The sequence below is a fragment of the Aquarana catesbeiana genome, linkage group LG03 (assembly GCF_042186555.1).
Source record: "Aquarana catesbeiana isolate 2022-GZ linkage group LG03, ASM4218655v1, whole genome shotgun sequence".
In the NCBI taxonomy this organism is placed as follows: Eukaryota; Metazoa; Chordata; class Amphibia; order Anura; family Ranidae; genus Aquarana; species Aquarana catesbeiana.
This window is the reverse complement of record NC_133326.1, coordinates 143,412,330-143,425,645: the sequence shown is the minus strand read 5'-3', so window position 1 is coordinate 143,425,645 and position 13,316 is coordinate 143,412,330. Positions and strand designations below refer to the sequence as shown.

Sequence of the window (13,316 nt, the reverse complement as noted above, 5' to 3'; positions counted from 1 at the left end):
TCCCCCTTAAGATCCATACCAGACTCAAAGGACCTGATATGAATCTGTGGGGTACTCCACGCTGGTTTTTTTTTTTTTTTTTTTATAAAGTCGGCTTGAGGTTTCATCCATACCAGAAGCAAAGGAATTGTTTTGATTGGTCAAGGAACAAGTCACAATCATCTCAAAGTGGGATCCTGTTCATTGAAGTCGCACATTAGGTCGCAGGGCAAAGTCGGATTGGAAGCCTTATGACTTTCGTGTCGGATCAGTGTGAACATAGCCTAATTTAGGAAGGGTGATGAGCTCTGGTGTGTTTTGGACTAGGATCCAAACCTACACATGCAAGCCTCCAGGAAGCTGCTATCTGTATGGTCCAATCATCTGCAGCTGGGGCACTCTATGCATCGCAGCTGCATGTACAGTATACAAGGGGCACATATAGATGATTGGCCTGTACAGGTGACAGCTCCCTGGTGCGCTCGCTCACACATGTGAGTTCAGATCCTAATCTGAACACGCCCCAAGCTTATCACTGTTTGGGAAGGACAGCACAGAGATACATGTAATTAACAGTTTAAATTTTCCTTTTGCTCTCATTTCCAGGATGTTTTGTGGACCCCTCCTCTAATTCCAATCACAACAAAAGCACCTTTAGAAATGTTTAGTATTGGCAACAAGCAGCTACTTATAGATAATTGCAGGATTATTCTGGGATTGCAGGCAGTAGGCAACAAACAAGCTCAATACGCAATCAGAAAATAAATATAACAGACAACTTGTTACTGGATAGTAATTGGCTATAACACTTTATAATTGGTTTAAAATTAAACACTATGAACTTTATTCAGGTAAAGGAGTAGTGCGGAATATTAAAAAAAACATACTCATCTATGTGGCTGTAGCATTGGTCTGATGCTGCAGCTGTCCCCTACGGCTCTAAGCCCAAGAACTGAGTGATCAGATGACCACTGTCAGAGCTCCCTGCTCTGCCCCTCCAGCGCTCACTGGAGCACTGGGCTTTGGAGGGGGTGGAAGTGGCTGGCTCAAGCTCTCAGAGGCGTGCTGAGAGACTGAGCCATCTGTCTATCAGGCATCTGGGCAGATCCCAATATTATTGTCAGGATCCTTCCAGAACTTCCTGCCTTCCTGCCTTTCAGTAGCTGCAGGAGGAAAATGGAGGGGATCAGTTCCTCTATATAGCACCCACACTGCCCTTCCTATCCAGGTGTACAGGGGGCAGCATGGGTCCCAATTGTAATTGCAACTCCTATACGTATGCCCCTGTTTCTAGTTCATTGGACCACTTGAGAGCAAGCAAGAGAAAGTGGCCGCATGCCTCCATAACAGGAAGTCAGATCACAGCACCAAACATAAAATTAAATAGATTTGGAGGTGACTTAGAGCAATAGAAATGTCAGAAACCATGAAATCAAACCGAGACAGAAGTACAGTTAAATCACACTTGTTTAATAATAAAAGTAAATAGAACAAACGTAGTCAAAACATAGCCAAAGTTCGGTAACCGGAACGGATAGTCAGCCAAGCCAGAGAGTCAGGGATCAATGTAGTGGAACAGCAAGCAGGATCTGGAGCCAGAAGGGATGTCAGCCAAGCAAGTCTTTAAACAGAAACGCAGGCAATAGTCTCTGTGATGTTGACCAAGGCGAAGGCAGAGATCCACTGGGCTGGACGGCTTAAGTGGGCAAGTCTGACGAGCAGGATATCATCAACAGGTCAGTAACTGTGGAGAGATAGGAGCTGGCAATTGAGCTGAGGAGCCAGCTCAGAGAAGGAAGGGCTGAGCCCAGCCCTGACAAGAAGGAACTTTGTAAAGTCGTGTGTGCTGGGAAATTTTTGTTTGTTTTTAAGTTATGAACACCTTCTTCAATAGAATTTTTTCGCTTTAATTCAGATTTTCCCCTTTTTTCCCTTTCATTCTGTACATAACTTTTTTTCTTATCTTCTCCATTCTTCTCACAGTGGCCATTTTCACTTAAAGCAAATAAATCTATCTCCCTTTACTGCCTGGTGCTCTGAGTCTGCCTCCTGGAACATGTGACAGTGCACATCATCTGAGGGAGGGAATCAGTTCACATGGGTGTTGATGGGTGTACATTCCAGTGCGGAGCAAAAAAAAGGGTTCTGCACCATTTTGGTGCGAATGCGATGCAATTTCAGGCATACATTTGTATGGCTGAATTTGCATCGCACAGACATCGCATCTGATGTGCACAGCAATGCCGTGCGAATCACATGCAATTTCTGTGATCGCACCAGTGTGAACCCAGCCTCAAACTGAAAGCGAATTTGGGCTTTAATAAACACTGCTGCACCTAGCCAATTGGATGTTTAGGTGGTAAAGTCAAAAGCATGGCAGAGATGCCACTTTAACATGTCTAAATCTGCTGCCCATCTCAAGAGTGATCTGCATTTGGATCATTTTTCAGAGGTGATTGACAGGCGGTGAGAAGGTGATGTGACACCTCGCCACCTGTATTAACCCCATTTTTGCTGACAAATACACCGCAACCATGTTCATTGCGTGTGGATGTTGGGTGTTTGCTGCGCTTGAATGGGTCACGTTTGGTGGGCTTGTCGTCCACTGATTGTGACATGTTTGTTTTTTCTGGAGGTGTGAAGTGAAGCATTGTGACCAGAGAATTTAAACACCCTCATCCACTGCCATTTCCAGCTTATGGGGAGGGGGGTTGGGTTGGTGCTAAAAACATGGCTCAGCTGCGCATTTTTAGGCCCCCCCCCCAAACTGTGCATCAAAACTTAGCCTTATCCCCGGTACGCACAATGAGATTAATGGACACAATGGACTAATGATCGTCTGTTTATTTTGCATGCTAATCTCATATCAAAAATGAAGAGGTTACTAAAGTTACAAAAATTCTCATACGCCAGAACAATAATTCGGAAGTGATGTAATGTGTCTTATTGTATTTTCGTACAAAAACTGTACTGATTAAACGAAAATCGTACAATCTGGTATCATACGAGACAAATTTTCGTGCTTGTCCCATTGGCTAATATTGGATCAACTGTTGTGATTGGCTCTCGATAGCTGTGTACTAACGATCAGATTATCGTACAATTGCTTCTGTTCGTGTGTATGGGCTATTAGACAAGATGTTGCTCTGGAGATCAACTGAAGGCATTTATTCCTTATAAAGCGGTGTTCCAGCCACAATTTTTTACAAACACTGTAGCTGCTGACTTTTAATAAAGACACTTACCTGTCCAGGGAGCCCGCGATGTCGCCCCCCCCCCCGAGGCTGATCCGTCCATCAGATCGGGTGCAAGCGCCGCCATTCCAACTAAGGGAAACCGGCAGTGGAGTGTTGCGGCTTCACTGCCAGTTTCCGACTGCGCAAGCGCGAGTCGCGCAGCGCTTTGTGGATGGCCAGCTTGTCTTCTGGGACACACACAGGTCCCAGAAGACAACAGGCGTCCTCTGCCGCGGCCCGGCTGGATCTGAAGTACTCTTAGTACTTCCAAAAAAGGTACTAGAGAAAGGAAAATTATTTTTTAAATATTCAAAAACGAGGGGTGGAGAGGTGGTCTTTCGTTTAAGACCACCTCTTAAAATTGGGTGGAACTCTGCTTTAACTAACATGGTCATTAGAGGGAATCTGCACAATAACTGAGAAGCATAATATACATTTGGATATTTTAGATATACTGTATGTTGATATAATCAGGGGCGTACTGCCAATGAGGCGAGTGAGGTGGGTGGCACCGCTGAGGCTGGTCTGTCCATAGCAGACACTCCATCCTCACTACAGCTCAGTAATGTCACCCTGTATACACTCGGTATTGTTACTGAGCCGGTTGCCAGGACCCTCTCCATAACAAGTAATGATGATGCTGTCTGTCCAAATTGCCTGAGTCCCAGTAACCAATGATGCACCAAGTCATCGGTCGCTAGGATGGTGGAAAGGACACATTATCATTGCTTGCTGTGCCAGCATTCTGGCAACCAAAGGGGGGCAGTGACAATGGGGTGGCATGGGGGGTGGTCACACAGCGAGGGGTGAGCAGCAAAAAACAGCTGTCTGAGGTGACAGCATGCTCCTGTATATAATATATATGATATGGTATTATGTATATATAATATACATAATATATGTATACCGTATTTATCGGCGTATAACACGCACTTTTTTAAAATAAGGGGAAAATCGTGGGTGCGTGTTATACGCCGATCCCCGCTATTTTGTGATGTGTCGGAGCGATCGCCGCGATCGCCGCCGACATTCACATAGCTTGAATTTTTAAACATGGCGCCGCGGAGTTCGGAGGGACTCGGGGGCGCTCGTTCAGCTGAACGAGCGCCGCCGAGGACACAGTGACTGGGCGGAGCCGAGATACACATAGCCGAGGGTTCTCGGCTTTTCTCGGCACCGTTCACAGTCATGCCCAGTCCCGCCATTGGACCTGTGTTATGTCCATCATAGGGACTGGGCGTGACTGTGAACGGCGCCGAGAATAGCCGAGAACCCTCGGTTATGTGTATCTCGGCTCCGCCCAGTTACTATGTCCTCGGCGGCGCTCGTTCAGTTGAACGAGCGCCCCCGAGTCCCTCCGAACTCCGCGGCGCCATGTTTAAAAATACAAACTAAACGTTTGTATGTCGGCGGCGACAAGGCTGCACGGACCACTGGGGACAAGGCTGCACTGGGGCAAAGCTGAACTGGGGCAAAGCTGCACTGGGGACAAAGCTGCACTGGGGCAAAGCTGCACTGGGGCAAAGCTGCACTGGGGCAAAGCTGCACTGACAAGGCTGCACTGGGGCAAAGCTGCACTGACAAGGCTGCACTGGACACTGGGGAAAGGCTGCAGATGAACATTTAAATGTAAGTTTTTTTTCCTTAAACTTCCCTCCTAAAAGTTTTTTTCCTTAAAATTCCCTCCTAAACTTGGGGTGCGTGTTATACGCCGGCGCGTGTTATACGTCGATAAATACGGTATATGCTATTGTATAATGTATTTGTATATTTTATCTATATGGTATAGAATATACAGTAAAACACATACATAACAAATATGATAGTATAATGTGTTTGTACATTTTACATATATTATGTATAGAATATATAACACAAAAGATATAGTATATGTATTTTATGTATATGACATAGAATCTGTAATGCCCCGTACACACGATTGGATTTTCCGACGGAAAATGTGTGATAGGACCTTGTTGTCGGAAATTCCGACCGTGTGTAGGCTCCATCACACATTTTCCATCGGATTTTCCGACACACAAAGTTTGAGAGCAGGATATAAAATTTTCCAACAACAAAATCTGTTGTCGGAAATTCCGATCGTGTGTACACAAATCCGACGCACAAAGTGCCACGCATGCTCAGAATAAATAAAGAGATGAAAGCTATTGGCCACTGCCCCGTTTATAGTCCCGACGTACGTGTTTTACGTCACCGCATTCAGAACGATCGGATTTTCCGACAACTTTGTGTGACCGTGTGTATGCAAGACAAGTTTGAGCCAACATCCGTCGGAAAAAATCCTAGGATTTTGTTGTCGGAATGTCCGTGTGTGCGTGTGTACGGGGCATAACACATATGATATGGAATAATGTAGCTATTTTACATATATTCTGTATAGAATATATAACACATAAAATATAGTATAATTTATTTGGATATTTTACACATATTATGTATAAAGTTATAATACATATGGTATAATATGCTAGAATCTATTTGTATACGTATAGAATATATTACACATAAGATATAGTATATGTATTTGGATACTTTACAAATGTGGTATAAAATATATAATGTATATGTTAAGGAATAATGTATTGTATACTGTACATATATTATAGAATATGTAACCCATATGATAGTGTATTTGCATATTGCACATACTGTATATTATAGAATCTACAACACATGTGATATTGTATTGTATATTTTACATATATTACAGAATATATAACACATAAGATATAGTATAATGTATTTGTATATTGTACAATTGTTATGGAATATATATAACACATAAGCTATAGTATAATGTATTTGGGTATTTTACACATGTGGTATAAAACATATAACATATATGATAAGGAATAATGTATTTGTGTATTTTACATATATTATATAGAATATATAACACATGTGATATGGTATAATGTATTGTATATTGTAAATATATACTGTATAGAATATATAACACGTGTGATATTGTATAATGTATTTCTATATTGCACATATATTATAGAATATACAACACATGATATAGTTTAATGCATGTGAATACTGTATATATCTTGTATAGACAATGTAACATATACAATGTGGTATAATGTATTTGTATAGAATATATAGGATATGGTAATATGCTGTTTGTGTATATATATATATATATTAGTGATAGTTCGATACATTGGTGGTGATGAGTTCCTCTTTCACTGCTTAGCAACACCTAACAGTCAGCGAAATGTTAATGACATGGGGGGAGGGGAGTTAGTAAAAGTAACTGTTTAAACATTGCACCCCCCTGATACTGTACAACCCCCACTGCTGGGAAGAACTATCATCACCCAAACTGGGAGAAGTCATGCAGGGTGGTGTATGAAGGAGGGAGGGAGGTGATGGGACTGTGCTCTGTGTGAGGGAAGGATGCTGAGGGAGTCAAGCAGGGTGAGGAAGGGGAGGGGCAGCACCGAGGAGCCCCTCCCCCCCCTTCTCTCTCTCTATGGGGGAACGTGAGGGACGTGCGGGAACCATGCAGAGCTCTGGCCGGGGTGAGGAGTGAGGACCCCTCCTGTTAGCCAACCCTCTCACTGCCAGCCTACTTCACATGGCGGGAGGGAGAGAGGGAGGGGGTATTATCATGCTGAGCACACAGGAGGAGCTGCCATGTCTGCTCCTTGTATAGACAATGAAGAGAGGAACATCTGTATGGCTTATGAGGGAGGGGTCCCTAGGTGCTGACCACCTGTCTGCTCTATACTCTCCTCTCCGACCAATCACAGCTCTTCATCACACTGAATCCCCCTCCCCTCCCCCCTTCCTGTACATTACAATAGAAGAGACAATCCCCAACTCCTTCCCTGTGATGGGATCTCCGGGCAGACAATGAACAATCACATCACCATGGTATTAGAATACACTCATTACTGGGAGCCCTGAGGATTGGGATGACACAACTGTTATATCATCACATCAAAGCCCAGGACAGTGCTGATAGGATCAGCCATACACTGTACATTCTCCTGTATACTGACCATACACAGAACGACTTCATATTATCAATCTATTTCTTGTCAGGGAAAAAATACATTCAGATAATGGAAATAATCAAAGTACCATACAATAAGGCTGGGTTTACATATTTGTGAATTGGATGCGTTTTAAACAGCATCCAATTCACATGACGTGACTGGTTCTAAATGGAGCCGGTTCACACATGTCCGGGGCGGCCGCGGCACGGTTTCAAAAAGCGTCCCGTGTGTTTCTGGGTCCGATTCAGGAAAAAAATTCACACCTGAATCGCACCTGAACCGGTGAACAGAAACGCACCGGACCCCGGACTGCAAATATGTGAACCAAAACCATGTAGTGCGAGGGCCTGCCTGATTGTATACAAACGGAAACTCTTATGCCCCGTACACACGACCGGACTTTTCAACGGACTGAACTCCGAAGGACTTTTCAACTGAGTTTAGACGGAGTTCCAAGGAAACGGACTTGCCTACACACGATCACAGCAAAGTCCGACAGATTCGTACGTGATGACGTACACCGGACTAAAATTAGGAAATTGATAGCCAGTAGCCAATAGCTGCCCTAGCGTCGTTTTTTGTCCGTTGGACTAGCATACAGGCAAACAGATTTTTCGAGCGGACTCGAGTCCGTCGGAAAGATTTGAAACATGTTCTATTTCTAAAGTCCAACAGATTTTTCGACAGAAAAGGTCAGATGAAGCCCACACACGATCGAATTGTCCGACGGATTCGTTCCGTTGGACCAGTTCAGTTGAAAAGTCCGGTTGTGTGTACACGGCATAAAGGTTTGACCTCATATTATATGGTTTTGGTAAATCTGAAGTCAAAAATTTGCAGAAAATCTAATAGTGTGTATGGGGTCTTTGGCAGACCATAGATGAGTCATTTTTGTTTGTTCTACCCGCAGGCTTAATTGGGGGGGGGGGGGGGACAATGACTCAATTCCCTCATCCACACATGGGGAATCCTCCCCTCCAGGGGCGTTGCTAGGTCTACAAAAGACCTGGGGGTAAAGCCCATAGCAGCGTAGTAAAGAAAGTCATACGCTTGGGCGGGCATACACATGTATATAATATAAAGGTGTGTGTGTGTGTGTATATATATATATATATATATATATATATATATATGTATCCTCATAGAGCCTCCCCCTTACATCAGGGTCCCCAGAGAGTCTCCCCCTTAAATCAGGGTCCCTAGAGAGCCCCCCACTTACATCAGGGTCCCCAGAGAGCCTCCCCTCCCCTTGGGAACCCCTGCAGAGACCCGGGGCTATGGTCCCCAGATTCAGGGCTATAGCCCCAAAAGCCACCCCCTAGCGACGCCACTGCTCCCTGTTAAGCTATTGCTATGACTGACAGCAGGAGACTTCCCTACAATCAGAATACACTGATCAGTACTGCCGGCTATAGCTAGCGATGATGATTGAGATGGGAAAATAAGACGGGACTCAGCAGATTGACTTCTGTATAACCGCCCTGCCCATACATGGATCGAAATTTGGCTGATCCCTGCTGAACTGGCTGATCCATATGGCCAGCATTAGATTGTATAGTGTATGGCCAGCTTAGCCCTCGTTCACACAGGTTTGAAATCATGCGAGTTCAGCTGAACTCACACAAGTTCAAACCCGCAATTCAGTGCGATTTTGGGGGTGATTTGAAAGACATCTGTGCAGGTTCATGCACAGATTTCTATAGAAATCCCCCCCCAAGTCGCCAAAGTAGTGCAGAAACTACTTTTGGAAATGGATGCGGCGCCGCAAAAGTCGGCGTTGCACCAATTGGTAGAGTGCCGTTGCCGGCAATAGACTGCAGTTTGACATGTCAAATCGTGCACTGAAAATGGATTGTGAACATTATCAGCAATCAGTGATGATCAGCGAATGAGTAATATCAGCTCACATTTGCGGTTACAAATAAGTTGTTTGCCTGTATAGAGGTGTGAAATGCATGAACAAGATATAGATAACATCTACTGATGTCTACACTTCATCAGGGCACTTAGAATATAAAAATCACTTTATAAGTGACGTTTGACAGTCACCTCTCTAGATGGCTCATTATTATTTATTGCTTTATTATTTTTTTTATTACGTTTTGAACTAGAATAGAAGACTATAGGTAGGAAGAGGTTCATCAATACAGCCTTTGGTAAGGTGGTATTGGGTACCAGATGTGGCAAGAACCTTGTGGTCAGGGGCGTTGCTGGGTCTACAAAAGATCTGGGGCTAAAGCCCATAGCAGCGAAGTAAAGAAAGTCATACGCTTGGGCGGGCATACACATGTATACGCTTGGGCGGGCATACACATGTATACGCTTGGGCAGGCATTATGGTAGAGTCCTCAGAGAGCCCCCCCCTTACATCAGGGTCCCCAGAGAGCTGCCCCCTTCATATGGGTCCCCAGAGAGCCTCACCCTTCATCAGTGTCCCTAGAGCCCTCCTTATTACATCAGGGTCCCCAGAGAGCTGCCCCCTTCATATGGGTCCCCAGAGAGCCTCACCCTTCATCAGTGTCCCTAGAGCCCTCCTTATTACATCAGGATCCCCAGAGAGCCCCTCCTTACATAAGGTTCCCCAGAGAGAGGGCGGGCAGTGAGAGATGATGTAATCTCTCTGCTGCCCGCGGCTGCACAGTGAGGGTGGAACAGCGGCGATGCAGGGCGGGTGGTGAGAGATGTCATCTCTCTGCTCTCTTGCCGTCCGGCTCTTCCGTGCTGCCTGCCCGCTCTCCCGTGCTGCAGAGGGGCCATGGCCCAGTAGTGGGCTGTGGCCCCGTGGTTGGGGGCCACTGGGAGATTTGGGGCTATGGGCCCCAGATTCAGGGCTATAGCCCCAAAAGCCACCCCCTAGCGACGCCACTGCTTGTGGCTCATCATTATCTTATTATTATTATATTAGTATTTGATTATTATCGCACTGTGAATATTCCTTCTATATTAGACTAGATCTGTTCTACCCAGCGGAGGTTTCCTGAAATGAGGACTAAAGTCTAGTACACACGATGAGATTATCGGACTGTTTTTTTGGGGGGGTTTTTTGAGTGCTATTCTCATATCGAAAATGAAGAGGCTACTAAAGTTACAAAAATTCTCATATGACAGAATACAACTTTGGAAGTGATGTCATGTATTCTTTCGTTTCTGAGCATACATAGTCTTTCTCTTCTGATTTTTTTTTTTTCAGATGTATACTGTACTGATTAACCACTCCAATACCGGCACTTTCACCCCCTTCCTGCCCAGGCCATTTTTTAGCTTTCAGAGCTGTAGCACTTTGAATGACAATTGCGCAGTCATGCTACACTGTACCCATATCACATTTTTATAATTGTCTTCACACAAATAGAGCTTTATTTTGGTGGTATTAAATCACTGCTGGGTTTTTTATTTTTTACAAAAAAAGACCGAAAATTTTGAAAAAAAAAAAAAGTTTTTCTTAGTTTCTGTCAGTAAATTTTGTTAATTTTTCTCCTTCACTGATGTGTGCTGATGAGGCTGCACTGATGGGCACTGATAGGCTGCACTGATGAGGTGGCACTTATGGGCACTGATGAGGCAGCACTTATGGGCACTGATTAGGTGGCACTGTGAAGGGGGCACTAATATGCCACACTTATGGGAACTAATAGGTGGCACTGATATGTGGCACTGATAGGCGGCACTGGTGGGCACTAATAAGTGGCACTGATGGGCATTGATAGGCAGCACTAGTGGGGACTGATAGGCGGCACTGATGGGCACTACTGATGGGCATTGATGGGTGGCACTGATAGGCATTGATGGGCATTGAAAGGCAGCACTGACTGACATCACTAATGGGCACTGATTGGTAGCAGTGATGGGTACTTATTGGTGGCACTGATGGGCACTGATCGGTGGCAATGATTGGGTACTGCTGGCGCTTTACTGTAATCAGGGCACTGATGATCAGTGCCCTGATTACCTGTCTTGGTGTCCCCTGCGAGGAGATGCAGCTGATTGGCTCTCCTCACCACACACTTGTCAGTGTGAGGTGATGAGATACGATTACTGGCACCTCTGCATTTACATGTGACCAGCGGCCGCGCGAGAGCGGGCGTTCTGGGGCAAATTCATATGACTTCCACCCAGAACGAGAGCCGCACTGCCCCTCCGTCATTTGACGGCGGACGGGTGACAAGTGGTTAAACAAAAATTGCACCAGAAAAATTTTCGTGTTTGTCCTGTCGGATTTTTTTTTTGCATGCTAGTCTCATATCGAAAATGAAGAGTTTACTAAAGTTACGAAAATTCTCATATGACAGAATAAAAATGGGAAGTGATGTCATGTGTTTTAGTGTGTTTGTATTGTATTTTAGAACAACAACTGTACTGATTAAACGAAAATACGATCTGGTATTATACGAGAAATATTTTTGTGTTTGTCCCATCGGAAAATTTTGCAGGAATTGTTGTGATCGGCGGTCGAAAGATGTGTACTATCAGATTATCGCACGATCGCTTCCAAAGTGGTATTTTTCGTACGATTTTCTGATCGTGTATACGAGCCATAATTCCAGATAAATTGGTTCATGAAAGCTGCGTACTAAGGATCAGATTATTGTCCGATCGCTCTGAAAGCGGTATTTTTTGTCCGATTTTCCGATCGTGTGTATGGGATCTTATTTTTGGGATACATCGTGAATATCTTCTACAGTACCCTGCCGTGTTAATATAAGGAAACCTGTGTAGATACAAGTTATAGGAAATCATGAACACACACAGCGGTGCTATTTGAGAAGGCAGAGAATTTGGGAAACCCACCCCCCCCTTCTTCAGCCTGCAAGGGGTTAATGGGTACGTGCAGGGCGCAGCGCGCAGCGCTACCTTCGCCGTGTAGTTGTGTGATTTGGCCGCTAGTGGGCGGCACCGAGCGGCAGGTGAAGAAAGTGGGCGGGTGACGTCACGGGGATCACGTTTCTCCTTTTGCCGGCTGGGATTTTTTACAGCGAGCGGAGCTCGTGTCCTCATCATTTACGGGAAGAGACACCGAGAGAGAGAGAACTCAGCAACTGACCAATCACAGGGGACCGCCACCGCTACCCGCACCGATCATCACTGTTATCTTCATCTATAGCAGAGCCGTGCCGGCCATGTGCGCCCTGTACTGATCACCCCATATACACCGCATCATTCATCTCTACACCGGGACACTACACCGACACTATGCCTATGGAGCTCATGCAGAACCGGATGAAGAAGATTTGGCTGCCCAAGGGTGAGGAGCCCACCATGACCATCAATGGTAGGAGGACCGGGGAGGGGGTGATCGGTGTACCGGGGAGGAGGGAGGGGGTGATCGGTGTACCGGGGAGGAGGGAGGGGGTGATCGGTGTACCGGGGAGGGGGATCAGGTGGAAGATCGGACAAGATTCGCCCAGTAATCCCTCCAATCACCGCTCTATAATCCGGAAGGGCAGGGTGATCGCTCGGTGGATCAGGATGCAGCACACAGCCCGGTGTCGTCATTGCGATGTACGTAACCGGCATACAGAGCGAGCTGCAGGATCACAGTGCCCGACTATTTACGTCACAGTACGCTGTGGGATGGATGATCGGGAGAGGGGTGACCCCGGATTAGATCTCGGGGATGGGGAGCTTCGTGTTGTCACATCAGCTGTGCAGAGGGTGCTGATCCTGAAGCCCATACTGATTGGGGGAGGAGATGGAGATGGAGGCATCAATGCAATGCACGGATCAGCTGGTGACTCAGACATTCCTGATCTCCATCTATTCACTATGGGGGGGGGGGGGGTGCAAATATCCCAGGAGGGGGATTACTTATTCCTGCAGCATAGCTGTATAATATATGTGCATGCGTAGAAATTCTTCTGGCTTTTCTTTGGGTTATGATAGATAGAGATATATATATATATATATATATATATATATATATATATATATATATATATATATTGTGTCAAATTCTGCCCAGCAACACAGATGCGTAAATTTGTGCTGTGTATAGATAAAAAAAAATTTGTGTGTACAAGCCCATTAAAAACAATGGGCTGCATTTAGATCAGTAAAAAAACATGCCAAAAAT

The 13,316-nt window shown here is 45.2% G+C and overlaps 1 protein-coding gene across 6 annotated transcripts in view; it reads left to right on the top strand.

Annotated features, from left to right (window-relative positions):
• PFKFB3 (6-phosphofructo-2-kinase/fructose-2,6-biphosphatase 3) overlaps positions 1 to 13,316 on the top strand; it is a 149,515-nt gene that overhangs the window by 115,259 nt on the left and 20,940 nt on the right. The window contains exon 1 of one of the 6 annotated variants that reach the window (XM_073619377.1): positions 12,166 to 12,488. The exons of 1 other annotated variant lie outside the window; for it this stretch is intronic. In XM_073619377.1, coding sequence (XP_073475478.1) covers positions 12,437 to 12,488 — 52 coding nt within the window. In that variant the 5' untranslated portion in view covers positions 12,166 to 12,436. Of the gene's footprint in view, positions 1 to 12,165; positions 12,516 to 12,652; positions 12,975 to 13,316 lie in introns of those variants that run through there. 4 more of the 6 variants (XM_073619376.1, XM_073619372.1, XM_073619373.1 and 1 more) reach the window with 4 other exon arrangements.